This window comes from Fistularia commersonii, chromosome 19 (genome assembly GCF_037954325.1).
Source record: "Fistularia commersonii isolate RoL2024-O1a breed Wild chromosome 19, RoL_Fcom_v1.0, whole genome shotgun sequence".
Classification (NCBI taxonomy): Eukaryota; Metazoa; Chordata; class Actinopteri; order Syngnathiformes; family Fistulariidae; genus Fistularia; species Fistularia commersonii.
In genome coordinates, this window is record NC_141302.1 from 14,587,871 (window position 1) to 14,604,036 (window position 16,166).

General features: G+C 44.9%; 2 protein-coding genes across 2 annotated transcripts; both read left to right on the forward strand.

The window, feature by feature from the left end:
• Positions 1-176: 176 nt before the first annotated feature.
• ndufs2 (NADH:ubiquinone oxidoreductase core subunit S2) lies at positions 177-9,223 on the forward strand. The gene is made up of 14 exons (XM_086166487.1): positions 177-334; positions 1,331-1,434; positions 2,253-2,443; positions 3,103-3,223; positions 3,320-3,432; positions 4,154-4,228; positions 4,389-4,466; positions 4,543-4,628; positions 4,711-4,830; positions 5,879-6,008; positions 6,757-6,852; positions 7,090-7,173; positions 7,532-7,589; positions 9,041-9,223. Exons 1-14 carry the CDS (start codon positions 228-230, stop codon positions 9,076-9,078), a joined length of 1,401 nt encoding a protein of 466 aa, XP_086022613.1. The 5' UTR covers positions 177-227; the 3' UTR covers positions 9,079-9,223.
• A 257-nt stretch (positions 9,224-9,480) lies between these two features.
• Positions 9,481-16,164, forward strand: fcer1g (Fc epsilon receptor IgFc epsilon receptor Ig). Its single transcript, XM_086166488.1, has 6 exons — positions 9,481-11,777; positions 11,860-11,949; positions 14,236-14,327; positions 15,515-15,562; positions 15,784-15,807; positions 15,884-16,164. Exons 2-6 carry the CDS (start codon positions 11,883-11,885, stop codon positions 15,935-15,937), a joined length of 285 nt encoding a protein of 94 aa, XP_086022614.1. The 5' UTR covers positions 9,481-11,777; positions 11,860-11,882; the 3' UTR covers positions 15,938-16,164.
• Positions 16,165-16,166: the final 2 nt, after the last annotated feature.

Here is a 16,166-nt window from a genome sequence, read left to right on the forward strand (position 1 = left end):
ATCACACGGGATCATTTTAAAATGCTTTAAAATCGATGTTGCACTTCTTAACTCCTGTCTCAAGAACATCTGACGAGCTGCTGTGAAAATGACCTCCTAAATTTCACGTTTTGGGCGCTGCAGTTACACAAAGTCACCGATAGATGGCAGTCGCGTATATAGGTTGCGATGATAGAAGAAGAACAGGAGACGTCATCGGCCAGAGGTGGCCCAGACTGCCAGCCAAGATGGCGGCCACAATGTTGAGGTCGCTCACAACGCTGCGACGTCCTTCAACGAAATTAATTTTAAATAAAAATATTTTGAAACCTGGCTGCGTGGTGCTGCAGAACAGGTAAGCTGCTGCGAGTGTCTGACTCCAAGGTGGTAGATATACCTCTCCTTCGTCAGCTGGAGTTCCAGAAGGCATACATAGAAGCTTATGCTAGCACAATGCAAATAAGCCGGTTTTAAATCTAAATGCTTGTGGACAGTAACAATTCTCGCTTTTAAAGTATTATAACAAAGCGCTTATGTGTCAACCATGGAAAATACGTTTTTTTACATGTTATGCTGTGTTATGTTAGCTTTAAGGTGTCGAGCCGCTAGCAGCGGCTATGTTATGAGCGACGTGATTATCCAACAGCCTCAGCGCATCCCATTTACTCAGTGTAAGGTCAAATTCATTTCCCTTACTTAAGGTGATTTAATCACTTAGAAACAATAATATTTCTAATTAAAGGTTCGGTACCGATTATGTCACAGTCAGCAATTGATGGTGTATATTCAGAGGGATTCGTTTTCATAACATCAGTGTTTGTGTATAATATGTTAAATTGCATAAATAGCAGGAGAAGCACTCTTGATGTTATACTCATATATATATATATATATATATATATATATATATATATATATATATATATATATAATATGTATGTACATATATTATATGTATGTATGTATGTATGTGTACACACACAAACTCACACAATCATCATATAAACCGTTGCTTGAGATAAAAAGCTTAAATGTATTGGCAATTTATAAATCAAACATCTTCTCTGGCAAGGAAAGTCCATGTTATGTGTGCATCCATAAAAATACATATTGTTAGTTGATGTAAACTAAACATGTTTTGAACAGAACAAAACCACAGTATTTATATTATATACAAAAGATCCATATTTTTAATGATGTGCCACATGTAACGGTGTGCAAGAATATCCATTCTTCCCACTTAAATAACAGACAGATCCCCCAAACAACACCACCACCCTCAACGGGATAATAGTAGAAGGCTGTTGCTAGCAGGCATCTAACTAACAGCATGCATCACACCCTTTTCTAGGCAAAAGCAATGGCAGCCCGATGTGGAATGGACAGAGCAGTTTGCCGGGGCGGTTATGTACCCCACTGCTATTAACGAGAAATGGACCCCACCCCCCTGGAATGGTAACTCGCACCTCAGCCTTATTTTTCTCGGTGACATAGAAAAAAAAATGAAATTGCTGCAAGTGGTATTAACGAGTTGGTTTAGAAACCTGTCAAAGATTGCAGGTCTCATCCTCCTTCTCACAGTCTGTTGGAGAGCTGTTAAGTGTCTGCCCGGGAAAGTAGGGCAATGGAAAGATGCTAATGTTGATACCTTTACCAAGGCCTGTATCATTAAGCCTGGCTAGCGGATCTGCCCTGGGGCTTTTGGGTAATCTGGGTGGTTCACTCTTCAGCTGGATACGTCACCATGGTGGCTTTCGCCATAGACCTGACCTGCTCTAGTGGAGGTTAAGCTCCCAAACAACAAATCCTGTGAAATTACTGCGTTTGGCCAAATTATATTGGTATAAAAAGTCTGTCACCCTCTTGCTTGATCACTTTGTGTGTTTGGAATTTTTTTTCCTGAGGATGATAGATTTTAGAATTGTCACCCTCTTGCTTGATCACTTTGTGTGTTTGGAATTTTTTTTCCTGAGGATGATAGATTTTAGAATTAGTTGTTAGTCTGATTAAGAGAAAAAATAATGTTGTAGAGCCTTATACATGTTGAAGTTTTATGATGTACCAAACTCATGTGTTTATATATCATAATACTTTAAGGGACTCTCATTAATTAAATACACAATTTGCACATTTAGCTCTTGTTATGTTTGAGTGATGAGCCTGTGATGAGGAATACATCCTGCTCACACAGCAGTTGAAATCTGTACAAAATCTATTATTTTGTTTTAAAACTTTGGCTGTATATCATCCCATTTCCTTTCCTTGTTTTGTAGACAAAGATCCTCCTGCAGAGAAGGAAGTGTCCAACCTGACCATCAACTTCGGTCCGCAGCATCCCGCGGCACACGGCGTGCTACGCCTGGTGCTGGAGCTCAGCGGCGAGTCTGTCAAGAAGTGTGACCCCCACATCGGCCTGCTGCATCGCGGCACGGAGAAGCTCATTGAGTACAAGACCTACCTGCAGGTGCTGCACAGCCGTCAGCGATTGCTATTTTCCATATTGATATATCGAGTTTTTTGACAAACTACACAGTAGTTTTACATCTTCATGTAATTGTGTTGTTTTTCCTCAGGAGATGTTTCAAAATCCTTGAATTTTTAACTCCGCTCCAGCCATAATCACGCTACAGATGAAATCACAGACTGACATTAATATGCATGCAAACTCATTTTAAATGACGTGGCTTCACTTGCAGGCCAGTAAATGAGTGCAGATATTCCCTCACTTCCCTCCATCACAAGGGAAGTCCAGCACTTAATATTTCTAATATTATGCGATAGATTGCGGCACCGTAACTTGAGTGTTTCCTTAAGCGTATTCATTTCTAACAAAGGAAAAATTAGGATTCATATTGTAGCAGTAGAAGCTCAGCTGTGTGGAGGCCTGTTAACGGCTGACAGCAAAACACCGCGTCAGCATCACCAAGGAGACGAGACACAGATTGCACTATGTGTCTGCCATTAACAGTTCACTAATCCTGCTGTGAATATTGTAAATCAAGAAGTGAAATACTGTATTTCACCAGATTGTGGACAGTCAGCTGTGATGTGGATTTTGATGTCTTGGTTGCTTGCCTAACACCTTGTAATTCCCCCACCACACTTCCCCTTCTTGTGCCACAGGCCCTGCCGTACTTTGACCGTCTTGACTATGTTTCCATGATGTGCAACGAGCAGGCCTACTCGCTGGCGGTGGAGAGGCTGCTCAACATCCAGGCTCCGCCCCGAGCCCAGTGGATCAGAGGTTCGGGCCTGACACACAAAGCTTGCATAAAAAATGACCCTGTCCCACAACGTCAGCCCTAAATGCCATCCTCTCCTCATTCCTCTCTCCCGCCAGTGCTGTATGGAGAGTTGACCCGCATCCTGAACCACATCATGGCCATCACCACGCACGCGCTCGACATCGGCGCGATGACCCCCTTCTTCTGGATGTTTGAGGAGAGGGAAAAGGTCCCTGCTGCCAAGAATCTTAGACGCTTTCAGAAACAGTAACACCTTGAGTTGACAAGATCAATTCATCCATGACCGAGCTCATAAACTCAGTTTGCTTGTATATCACATTTCGTTTCCCCACTGCAATGAAACGTTATCAATCCATTGCTATGTGTTTTTTAAATAAGAAAAATGTACTTTGTATATCACATGAATAATGTATAAAATAATACCTGAATAAAAATAATACATTAAGTTTGGATGAAGATAGGAGGAAGAGGTTGGGAGAGTTCTTCCACTTAACTTACTGGCTACAACCTAAATGATATAATGTGTTGCGAAATGTAATGTGCACACTTTGCTACACTTTATGTCTACACTTCAATTAGCGACAGAGTGAATGACGCTGTTATGTGTGCACCTATAAAAATACATATTGTTAGTTGATGTGAACTAAACATGTTTTGAACTGAACAAAACCACAGTATTTATGTTATATACAAAAGATACATATTTAAAACTATCAAACCGTCCCCTACCAGCTTTGAATGACTTCTAATGCCTCGTGTATTGACGTTCTCGCCTTCGGCACCACCAAATCCCCGTAAATGTCTCCTGCCTTCCCACAAATGATCCGTCACTGTATCTCGTAACAACTATGAAAATGCACGCTTTGAATGATTTCCCTCGGATGGTGTTTTTTTCCAGGCTAACATGTTTTCCTTCCCTCCTTTTGTAGATGTTTGAGTTCTATGAGAGGGTGTCCGGCGCCAGAATGCATGCGGCCTACGTCCGACCTGGCGGCGTCCACCAGGTGAGAGACTCTTGTTTATAGTTGTGCTCGCCGTGTATGAGCATAGGATCATCGCAGGGAAGGAGCTGAGAGAGAAATGAAAAGTGAAACTTGAGGGTATGCCCAAAAAAGGACAAGATTTGTGCCAAAATACTGAGGCTTGTCGTCTGTTTTGCTCCAGGATTTACCGTTGGGCTTGATGGATGACATCTATGAGTGGTGCAAGAACTTCTCCATCCGAATCGACGAAGTGGAGGAGGTGTGTGTTCCCCCGGGAGGTTGATGTCTTTACCGCCCCCCGCGAACTCCACATAAACTGTTTTCTCCCCATGCAGATGTTGACCAACAATCGTATCTGGAAGAACCGCACAGTGGACATCGGAGTAGTTACCGCTGAGGAGGCCCTCAACTACGGATTCAGGTGCCCCCCGAAACTGACGCGGCTGAAAGTCTCAATCACCGCAGTGAACTGAAAGGCAAATGTCCCCCTTCCCCCCCACCAGTGGCGTGATGCTGAGAGGCTCTGGCATCAAGTGGGACCTGAGGAAGTCTCAGCCGTACGACAAGTATGACGAGGTGGAGTTCGACGTTCCCATCGGGAGCAAAGGCGACTGCTATGACCGGTACGAGTGTGTATGAGTACAAATAATCTTTTAAAAGCAACCTTTGCATTTTTTTTCCCCCTTTTCTTTCAATGATATATATTTTGAGATACTCTGTGGTTGTGTGACATTAGCTGCTTTCAGACAGAATTTGGTTCCAGGCAGTAGCCTCCTTCTCCATGGGAGCTTTTTAGTTTTGTTTTAGTTTTGCACAACAGTCTGTGGCATGCACCTTAAGCTTAAAACCAACCCACCGGAGCAGAAGATGACGACAACACGAACAACGTGGAGGTAGAAGCTGCCACAGCGTTCATGGAATAATAACTGTGAACTATCAGAAGTGCTTTTGTTTTCTCCCTCGACTTCAAAAGTGCAGAACCCTGTTAGCGGTTAGCTCACTCTGCCCTTATTCTGGCCAAAATGTTGATGTTCCTCTACAAGCTCAGGAAACCACTGTGGCACTGCAGGCCAGAAGAGCTTAGTCTTCTCCGTTCTGTTTCTTGCTGCTTTGGTGCATTTTATCGCAAGAAAACAGCTGACCAGTGACCACCATAGCTTTTAAAAATGAAGTGTTTGGTTATGGCCGTGGCTTATGAGTTCCACCAAGCACCTGTGAGATTCCGTGGAACCATACAAAGACCCTGTCACAGAGTAAGAGCTAGGTCCATGACGGTCCCTGGTCTCTCCACCATACCAATGCACCAAGAAGCAGACTACTTCCTGAAAAGGATCTTGGAGCTGCAAGAAGTTCCTACAATGGGAAAGGGTCTGACTCTGCTTGGAGGTTGTGTTGGATCAAGACTAGCAGATAAATAACAGTTTACACAGAGACAAGGCATTTGTCAGAACCTTATGCCACTGATTTCCACGGTGTGTCTTCTACACGCACCAGACGATTGAGCTTGCAACGTCAAAAGAAAACTCAAAGCGACTACAATGTGATGGTGTTTCGGAGGAGTCCTCAGTATCCTGACGCCGCAGAGTCTGCACCCCTGACCTTTTAAGAACGACGATTACGGGTGCCCGCCATCTGTGGCTCACATCTGTGCCGCATGTGTGTGTGTGTCAGGTATCTGTGCAGAGTGGAGGAGATGAGGCAGTCCCTGTGGATCATGCACCAGGCGCTCAACAAGATGCCAGAAGGGGAGATTAAGGTGGACGATGCCAAGGTCGCACCGCCCAAGAGGGCTGAGATGAAGGTGAGCCTGCCGGAGAAGTGGTGTTTTTTCCTCATCGCTTCATCCCTTGTTTAAAGAGTTTGAAGAGGCTTTTTCCGGCTTTTGTTCTCCTTCAGTCCAGTTAACCTCCAGCCTTTTCCAGTTCACTGTCTTTATCCTATAAAAATGTTAGGAGGGCCTGTCAAGGGTTTATTCAAAGGGAAATCAAAATGTTAGCTTTTCAAGTGGACGGAGCAGCAGATAGCGCCTCAGCGAGAGGGTTGGATTCCCACAGGGTGGCCTTTCTTTATGGAGTCTCCATGTTGACCCTGTGGCTGCGTGGGGTTCCTCAGGGTTCTCTTGAGTTCCTCCCACAGTCCAAACACATGCAGTGCTCACTGAAGATCGAAAACCTTAAATTGCCTTGACTGAATCTACTTAATGCTTTTTGACTTGGAGGAGCCCAGAGGAATCCCGAAAGAAAGGCCTGCTGTCGGGTTGTGTGTGTGCGTATGTGTGTGTGAGTGAGCTGCACCTGAGTCAGGAACCCTGGTTTTCACTGTCCCTTCCTTCATTTCCTGAACCTTTACTGTTTTATCTGGAGGTTTAATTTTCAGGATTTTAAGTAAACACATCATCCAATGCGAAATAAATAATGTCTGTCTTGCTAAATTAGACGGCCCCTGGTTCTCTCCACTTATGTTTCGGTGGGGGTCGTAAATGGACGACTACCACACCTGGCTAGTTCTGCTCAGGTAACCAACCCATATTGTCAACTCTGTCATGCTAGATGTCCATGGAGTCTCTGATCCACCACTTCAAGCTGTACACGGAGGGCTACCAGGTGCCCCCCGGGGCCACGTACACCGCCGTGGAGGCCCCCAAGGTGAGGAGCGCCGGCTGCCTCACAGCCAGTCAGAGCTCTTTGCGACATCGAACAATATGTCATTGGTGAAATATCACCTCCCGACACGCAGGAGTTAATTTCAAATCACATGAAATTTTCATTTCCATTAATTATTCTGGGGGTCCACGGGGACTTGTGATGCAATTTGCTTACATGGGTGTATTTATGTGTGTGTCTCTATGTGTGTGTGTGTGTGTGTGTGTGTGTCACCCACAGGGGGAGTTTGGTGTTTATCTGGTATCCGATGGCTCCAGCAGGCCGTATCGCTGCAAGATCAAAGCTCCTGGATTCGCTCACTTGGTGCGTTCGCCGAGCTCTGCAAGCCACTGTGAAATATTAAGAACGGCACTTATCAATTATTCAGCGCGCGTAACAGCTCGTCCTTGGGGCAACTTTTAGTTCATTAAGTAGATTTTATTAAGTCCTAGATAGCTATTTTTGAAAGCACACACACACAAACCCTCCCTCCCTGCCTCTATCCTAGCTCATGGCTGCATAATAGAACCGTTTGGATTTTGCTCTTGCAGGCTGAGCGTGTCTTTTTAAAAAGTTGCACAAATAAGCTATTATCGTAGTTAGTGTGTTAATTTCGGGCTGTGACACTCATGAATTATGAGCAATGCACTGAGGTGTGTTTTTTTTTTTTTCGTTGTTCCAGGCCGGTCTGGATAAAATGGCCCAGGGGCACATGCTGGCAGACGTGGTGGCCATCATTGGTGAGTTACTGAAGAACGAAGGATTAGTGTTAAAAAGCAAGATATTCTTCCATCCAGTAATTGTAGTTATATGTAGTCATCAAACCATAAACCCAGGTATCCCAATATAAAGCCTATGGTGCCTGTCCCAGCTGTCATTGGGCAAGAGGTGGTCTTAGACCCTGGACCACCTTGGGTTCACATAGAACTTATGTCAAAGTTTATGAACAGAATTAGTGATAAAGAGCAGCCCTGGAGGAGCCCAACCCTCACTGAAGATGAAGCTGGCGCTGCAGACCCAGCTCCTGACACTGGTCATACAGGGACTCAACAGCCCGTATTTCAGGGTTTGGTAGCCTGAACCCCTGGTCCACTGATCCAGGACCAGGACGAAAAACCACGCTGCTCCTCCTGGACCCCAGATTCCAGCACCTCCAAGTAGATCTTTTCATGGAGGCTGAGGAGTGTCATCTCTAGTTTGAGCACACTCTCCGATCCCCCTTGTAAAGAGAGGGATCACCACCCTGGTTTACCAACCCACTGCCCCTGCTGTCCATGCGATGTTGCAGAGGCCTGTCAGCTCAGACAGCCCCACAACATCCAGAGGTTTGAGTAACCCAGGGTGGACCTCATCTGCCACTGAGGACCTTTCTGAGTACCTCTTTGACTTAACTCCAAGAAATAGTCCCCCACCTCTGCTTCCTCATTGCAAGGCGTGTCGTCTGGATTGATGAGGCCTTGAAGATATTACTTTCACCGTTCCACAATGTTCTGAGTCGGGGTCAACAGTGCACCGACCCCACTATACACAAGTGTTGATGGTGTACTGCTTCCCCTCCTGAGCCGCTGGATGGTGAACTACAAATTTTTGCCTTGGCAACCACCAAAGCATCTTGGCCTGCCAGTACCTGCCAGCTGCATCTGGAGACCTACAGGCCAGATTTGACTCTTTCAGCCCGACAAGAGACCCATAACCAGCGCATTGGAGGGTTACCACCACAACAGGTGCCCACCACCTTATAGCCACAGCTCCTGCATCCATCCTGGACAATGGAGGCTTGGAACATGGTCCACTAGGACTTAATGCCTCTGTCTCCCTGGGGACGTAGTCGGAGCTCAGCCAGAGGTGGGAGTTGAAACTCCTCCAGACAGATTTTCCTAACAGACCCCCACCATATGTTTGAGTCTGACTGACTTCCTCCCCCTCCATTGGAGCCAGATCACCACCAGGTGGTTCAGTCACTCATTTCATACCTCATACACAGATAAACAATCCATTCATGAACCAGTAGGTGAAGCTACATGTATGAAACTGTCTTCCATTAGACGACTGCCAGGCTCTGGCCTTCCGTTGCTATCCTAGGCTTTTTTTTTTTTTTTTTTTTTTTTTTTTTTCAGCAAGGAGATGTGAATTCACTTTCACAACGTTTTTGTTTTAAATGCTGAACCCTGGTTGTCGCCCTCCCCTGCAGGCACACAGGACATCGTGTTCGGCGAGGTGGACCGTTGACATGCCGTTCAGCCGACTTCTCCTGTCCTCCCTCCGCCCGTTAGTCAGGTTCTCTTCCTGTTCTCTGTAGTGAGTTGTTTCCACAGAAGGGTCATCAATGTACAACACCCAAATAATCCCTAATAATAAATATTTTATGACCTGATAGTTGTTTTTTTTTTTTATGTGTTTTAAAATCCACCATTTCCTTAAACTGTCACCAAAGCAGAGAAACAAACAAAAAAAAAAAAAGCCATTTTGCCAATGCGTCCCGTCGAATGCAGCCTCAGGATGGCATGGGCTGGGTCTCCCTGAGCAAGCCTCAAGTGAGCCAGTCCCAAGCCTGGATAAATGCAGAGGATTGCGTCAGGAAGGGCTTCCATCGTAAAACTTTTGCCAATACCAAATCCGAATCACATAATAACCATATCATACTGGATCGGACGAGGCCTGGGTTAACTATGACTGCCATTGGCACCGATGACTTACAGGGAACCAATGGAAAGTGGGCTACTGCAGATCAAAGAAGGAGAGGAGGAAGAGGAGAGAAGAGGAAACACAAGAGTCTGGGTCTGGGAGTTGGGACTTTGAATATTAGGACTATGACAGGAAAAGGTAGAGAGCTGGTTGACATACGGTAATTCAGAGAAGGAAAGTGAATATACTGTGTGTCCACTAGACCAGGTTGAAAGGAAGTAAGGCTAGAAGCTTAGGAGCAGGCTTTAAGATTTACTCTCATGGTACTGACAAGAAGAGAAATGGAGTTATCTTGAAGGAGGAGTTTGTTAGGAATGTTACAGAGGTGAAAAGAATGTCTGATAGACTTATGAATCTGAAACTGGATATTGAAAGTGTGATGCTCAATGTAGTTAGTTGCTATGCCCTGCAGGTGGGATGTGAGTTTGAGGAGAAGGAGAAGTTCTGGAAGGAGCTAGACGAAGTGATGCAGAATATCCCCAGAGATGAGTGAGAGGTAATTGGTGCAGACTTCAATCGGCATGTTGGTGCAAGCAATAGAGTAGATGAAGAAGTGATAGGGAGATTTGGGCAGAACATAGGGTAACTTATAAGAGCGGAGAGCTACATCTTTTATAGGTAACCTGAAAGAGATCAGCGACTACAAAGTAGTTGTAGGTGAGAGTGTAGCCAGCCAGCATATGACGGTGGTTTGTAGGATGACTGGTGACAAGGAACATCAAGAGGACAATGGCAGAGCAGAGGACAAAGTGGTGGAAGCTGAAAAGGGGGGAGTTGAGAAATGCTCTGGGTGGTCAGGGAGAGCTTCCAGGTGATCGGACAACCACAGCTAGTGTTATCAGGGAGACAGGTAGGAGAGTACTTGGTGTGTCATCTGGAAGGAAAGTAGATAAGGAGATTTGGTGGTGGACTGAAAAAGTGCAGGAGTATAGACAGAGAAAGCGGTTAGCAAAGAAGTGGGACACAGGACTGAGGAGAACTGAAGAGTCATCATTTGTGAGCAGCAGTATGGCTTCATGCCTAGAACGAGTACTACAGATGCTGTATTTGCTTTGAGAATGCTAATAGAGAAGTATAGAGAAGGCCAGAGGGAGCTACATTGTGTTTTTGTAGACCTAAAAAAAAGCATATGACAGGGTGCCAAGAGAGGAACTCTGGTATTGTATGAGGAAGTCTAGAGTGGCTGAGAAGTATGTTAGACTGGTGCAGGACATGTATGCTAGCTGTGAGACACTGGTACGGTGTGCTGTAGGAGTAACAGAGAAGTTCAAGGTGGAGGTGGGACTCCATCAGGGATCAGCTCTGAGCCCCTTCTTGTTCGCAATGGTGATGGACAGGCTGACAGATGAGGTTAGACAGGAATCTCCATAGACCATAATGTTTGCAGATGACACTGTGATATGTATGGAGAGCAGAGAACAGGTTGAGGTGGAGGTATGTGCCTCTAGAGAGGTGGAGGTATGTGCTGGAAAGGAGAGGAATGAAAGTTAGTCACAGCAAGATAGAGAATATGAGTATGAATGAGAGGAGCTCGGGTGGAACGGTGAGGCTACTGGGAGCTGAGATTTCAGGTACTTGGGGTCAACAGTCCAGGGCAACGGAGAGTATGGAAAAGAGGTGAAGACGGGTTCAAGCACGTTGGAATGGATGGAGAAAAGTGTCAGGGGTACTATGCAATAGAAGACTATCAGCCAGAATGAAAGGAAAGGTGTACAAGACAGTGGTGAAACCAGCGATGCTGCCTGACCTAAAAACAACTACAATGACAAAAAGACAGCAGGCAGTGCTAGAGGTCGCCGAGTTGAAGATGCTGAGGTTCTCTTTGGGAGTGAGCAGGATGGAGAGGATCAGGAATGAGTCTATCGGAAGAACAGCACATGCTATATGTTTTGGAGAGAAGCCAGACTGAGATGGTTGGGTCACGTGCAAAGGAGGGATAGAGAATATATTGGTAGACGGATGCTGGAATTGGAGCTGCCAAGCAAGAGGTCTCGAGCACAACCAAAGAGCAGATTTATGGACGTAGAGAGAGAGGATATGAAGGTAGTTGGTATGAGAGAGGAGGATAGAAAGAATAGGGTTGTTTCGCTGTGGCGACCCCTGAAGGAAAAAACCGAAAGGAGAAGAAGAAGAAGAAGAAGTCCTCTCTGGCGGCCACCACTCAGAAGGTGGGCGTTGCCCAATGAGATAACAGACGAATGGACTTCAAGCTCAGACCACAACTTCCCTTCTAACCCCGTGAGGTAAGTTCGTCTCTCAGCCCTCTCTCTCTGGCAGAAACCGAGAAAGAGGCCAGCCAGTGTTCACCATCTTATCGCCCTTTAGCCGTTGGTGGAGCGAGTGCAGTCATGGCGCCGCCAAGCCGGAACCTCCTCATGGTGGCGATTCCACTGTGGATGAGCTTTGGAGAAGTCGGTGAGTTATGATCTTGCTGACTATGCGTTTTATCTCCTAAATGCCACTTCTCTGCCATCTTTAAGCCTGACGCGGTGTTTTTTTTTCCACCTGGCATTATTTTGGATCACGAGCGGTAAAGCAAGTGCAGCTGCGCCCACTGCTTGTGGTCAAAGAGGCTCAAGCTGGTTTGCACCGCTGTCACCCTCCCCCAGTCACAAGTCACAAATGCCTATTTCTCAGGAAATACGAGCCAGCTTCTTCATATTCTCAAACGCGCCATATACAAAGAGGCCTTACTTTTAATTTTCTGATGTCGTCTCTACCAACGGGGTTCAAGAGCCTGGATGAGAAAGTCATATTCTTCCTTGTTTTTCTTACTTTAAGTCAGTCTTAAAACCATATTTCCAACTGACGTTCAACGTGTGATTGGATATAATACATAACCTTACAATGATAAATGAAGGATATGGTGTAGGTGGGAAGGCTACAAACACACCGATTTGTCGTTTCCTTTTTTAACAAATGGCCGGGTCCTTGATGGTCCTGATCCTGGATTGTTGATCGCATGTTGATGCATGAAGTTCCGAGATGTTTGGCTGAGACGGAAACCTAATGAGTCGATAACGTGGCCCCGTTTTGTCTGTGTTTAAGGTCAAAGCAGCTGTTGTCGAAACGCCTTGCCGCGTTTTACCACATCTCTAGCTGCAAGACTGTAACTAAAATCCAGTGTAATACTAGGTTTAGTAACACTTGTGACAAAATGTTGCGTCCGGTGCGTTCACTGTCTGGAGCCGAGTCAACTCTTTTGACTCTCTCTCGGGGAAGTACGAAAGTAACGGACTGCAGCGCCATCACCGCCGCCGAAACGCTTCCTATCAATTTTCAGTTTGGGAGAAACGATAGAAATTGATAGGAGGAGCAGCGCATTGAACCGCTCCATGTTGACAGTGAGGCCCATCAAAATAACTTTTTTATTATTATGGTAATCGCTAAGCTACGTTGCTACGTCTCTCACAGTGGTAACAAAATTCCAGTCTGACACACACACACATGTTATAGTCAAGTTGAATTGTACAGAAGACATCACGCTGCTTTGTGACATTACACCGGGTCGTGGCACCACTTTTGACGCCGAGGGCCCGAATCTGAAACTCCCAGCCAGAGCGCGGGGAGCGAGAGCCTCTCCCAGTATTGTCACGCCAGTGCTCGGAAATGCCCGACATGTCTAAATGCTAATGATCTTCATATTCATTCATCTGTACTGCTAATCCTGCTTTGGGATTACGGAGGGGATTGGAGCCGATCTCAGCTGTCATTGGCCAAGAGGTGACTCACTCTGGGGCCATCGCCAGTCAAGGCAGGGACTTAAAACCATTTGCCCTTTCATTCATTACATTACATTACATTGCATTTGGCAGACGCTTTTATCCAAAGCGACTTACAATAGAGGACATAGGGACTGCAAATACACTTGCAAATACACGACGCACATTCACACGTCCGGACGTCTCCTGTGAACCTCCTGCATGTTTTTGGACTCTGGGAGGAACCCTGAGGAACTCCATGCAGTCTTGGGGGGAACATGGAGACTCCACACAGAAAGGCCCGCCTGTGGGAACCCAACCAGGGATCTACTTGATGCGAGGAGGCCTCGTACAAACCCTGCCTCTAGGCTTTGGCTATAGTTTGTGGCGTTGATGCAGTGTTTTCACTAACATGGAACAACGGCGGCCAAAACTTTAGACATGTTAAAGCCACAATTATGAGAAATTTCATCTGGCTCGAAATGAAATTACATCAGGTTTTGTGAAGCACAAGTAATTCAGAGGAACTATCATGTATCATTTCCTGGTGGCTGAGTCTCTTCTTGTGTGTGCAGACACACACGCACGCAAGCGCTTCCTGTATCATGGGGTGACATGTTGATGTAGAGGTTTTGCGTGTTTGCCTCGCTGCAAGAAGGTCTGTGGTTGGATTGTTTGAGAGCGTTGGAATGAGAGGGTGATGGCTTGACGTCTCCATGTGACATGAATGGACGAGTGAACGGTTCTATGTTACTATTGTGGGCCTGTGATTGGCCAGTCCAGGGTGGACTGGCCAATGACAGCTGGGCTCCTGAGGATAAATTCTCAAGAGGATGAAGGAATTCTACATTACGGTGTCACTAGTTTTCTACACTACAAATGTATTTTGGTAGTAGTAGTGTGTGTGTGTGTGTGTGTGTACATGCGAAGCGCTATGATGCTTCATGGTGTGAGCGGAGAGCCTTTAACCATCTCTCTCTCTTTCTCTCTCTCTCTAAAGCCTCTCTCACTGAGCCTGAGACCTGCTATGTGCTGGATGGTATTTTGTTTTTGTACGGCTTCATCCTGACAGCCCTCTACTGCAGAATGAAGGTTAGTATCCTATATATATATAAAAGACACACACACACACATATATATATATATATATGTATATATGTATATATACACACACACACATATATATACACACACACACACACACACACACACACACACACACACACACACACACACACACATATATATATATATTTATATATGTCTTTTTTTCCTCTTGGCCACTGCCTTTGTGTGTCACCAAAATCATCCAACACGCTTTTCTCACACCAGCTAAATTTCTGGTCCGCTTTCCTTCTGTCCATAAACCTGGTCTTCCTCTACACCACCTCCATTCTTCCTTCTGCCAAGATCTTCACAATCCCGCCTCTGGCCATGTCATCTCATATATTTACCATAATTTAACCAAATTGGTTAAAAAAAACAAAACATATGAATATATGTGTTCATATATAGGCTGCACTTGTCTATAAGCCGCAGGTGTTCACATTATAACATGAGATATTCACACAGAAACTTTTTTTTTGTTTTACTTTTAATTAAATACATACCAGTAACATCCACAAATACAAACTGGAAAATGTTTTTTTTCTAAACAGTAACGCGGCTGATGAAAAAGATAAATAATAAAGACTACAAGGAAAAGTCGATCCATCCATCCGTTTTCTATCCATTTCTTTATCCTATTCCAGCTGATTGCTATCCTCATCTTCCTGCTGCAAAACTAAAACCATTAATGTCATCTTCTTCTATGTCGCAATTGAACGGCCTCAGAATTTCACAGTAATTTCATTAGTCCGATGTGTCGAGGCTAAATGCTTTGGCGTCATGAAGCTTGTTAGCCAAAACAAATCCATAATTTATTGTTTCAGCAGCATCGTTTGAAGCGTGTGAAAAAAATAGTGGCTTGTAATCAAAAATTACAGTATCCATTCATCTATTCCTCATCTGTTCTGCATATCTATCTATCCAATTATACATATTTTTTTCTTTCCCTCATGGAAAAATACTGCCGAGAGGTAATCCTGACTTAATTTTTGATATGCTGTAATAGATTATGAATAATTAATATTAAAGTCGTCCACGCATTAGTTTGGTTTGCATAGTTTGCACCTGATAGAAAAAAGGAGGTTGTTTCGGGGAGGGAGCTTTTTTAATAGAAAGTTAGAGAAAAATTGATTTAAATTAATTTTCCGAACCGTTATTCTTTCTTTCCCCAGCTCTATAATGCCCGGGAGGCTGCGGGGAGCAAGACACAGAACAAGCAGGTAAGACGGCTGCAAGCGATGACTGCATGAATACACACTGTACCATGCAAAGTCACACACACATAGACACACACCAGCCTGGCAACTGCAAAGAAAAACCCTGTGGAATCAGGACAGCCACAAATCTGCAGCTGTGGGACTCAAGAGATTTCCAGAGGACATCTTCTGAGACCGCTTTAAATTCCCCAAACCCTAATGATGTTCTTCTCCCTCCCTGACAGAATGTGGAAGAAGGCCTCTATATGGTGAGTTTTCCCGTCCTGCTTTCAACGCACCCGCTATTTCCACTCGCGATTCATTTTTTTTTTTTCTCTCCTCCAGGGTTTGACCCCTCGCTCCGAAGACGTCTATGAAAGTATCAAAACAAAGAAATGAAATAACTGTTTGTTTTGTTTTTTTTTTGCTTGTTGTTTTTCCTGTAACATTTAAAAAAGTCCTTTTTGTATTGCATTTTCTTCACTGGTGTTCGTTTCCCATCCTAGCTGCCCTGAAACCCTGAAACCAAGCAGCGAGAAGTTGTTGTTGAATGTTTGAATCTCTGCAATGGTTCGAATAAAATGAAAAACCTCCGCTGGTTTGAGTGATGTTGATGTGGAACCTGTGG

What these genes read in the sequence shown, in the direction of transcription:
- ndufs2 (XM_086166487.1), top strand. Translation starts at nt 228, where the DNA reads ATGGCGGCCACAATGTTGAGGTCGCTCACAACGCTGCGACGTCCTTCA. An exon ending in TGCGTGGTGCTGCAGAACAG is followed by an intron (nt 335 to 1,330) that starts GTAAGCTGCTGC and finishes ACCCTTTTCTAG; the next exon opens with GCAAAAGCAATGGCAGCCCG. An exon ending in AGTACAAGACCTACCTGCAG is followed by an intron (nt 2,444 to 3,102) that starts GTGCTGCACAGC and finishes CTTGTGCCACAG; the next exon opens with GCCCTGCCGTACTTTGACCG.
- fcer1g (XM_086166488.1), top strand. Translation starts at nt 11,883, where the DNA reads ATGGCGCCGCCAAGCCGGAACCTCCTCATGGTGGCGATTCCACTGTGG. An exon ending in GCAAGACACAGAACAAGCAG is followed by an intron (nt 15,563 to 15,783) that starts GTAAGACGGCTG and finishes CCTCCCTGACAG; the next exon opens with AATGTGGAAGAAGGCCTCTA. An exon ending in TGGAAGAAGGCCTCTATATG is followed by an intron (nt 15,808 to 15,883) that starts GTGAGTTTTCCC and finishes TCTCTCCTCCAG; the next exon opens with GGTTTGACCCCTCGCTCCGA.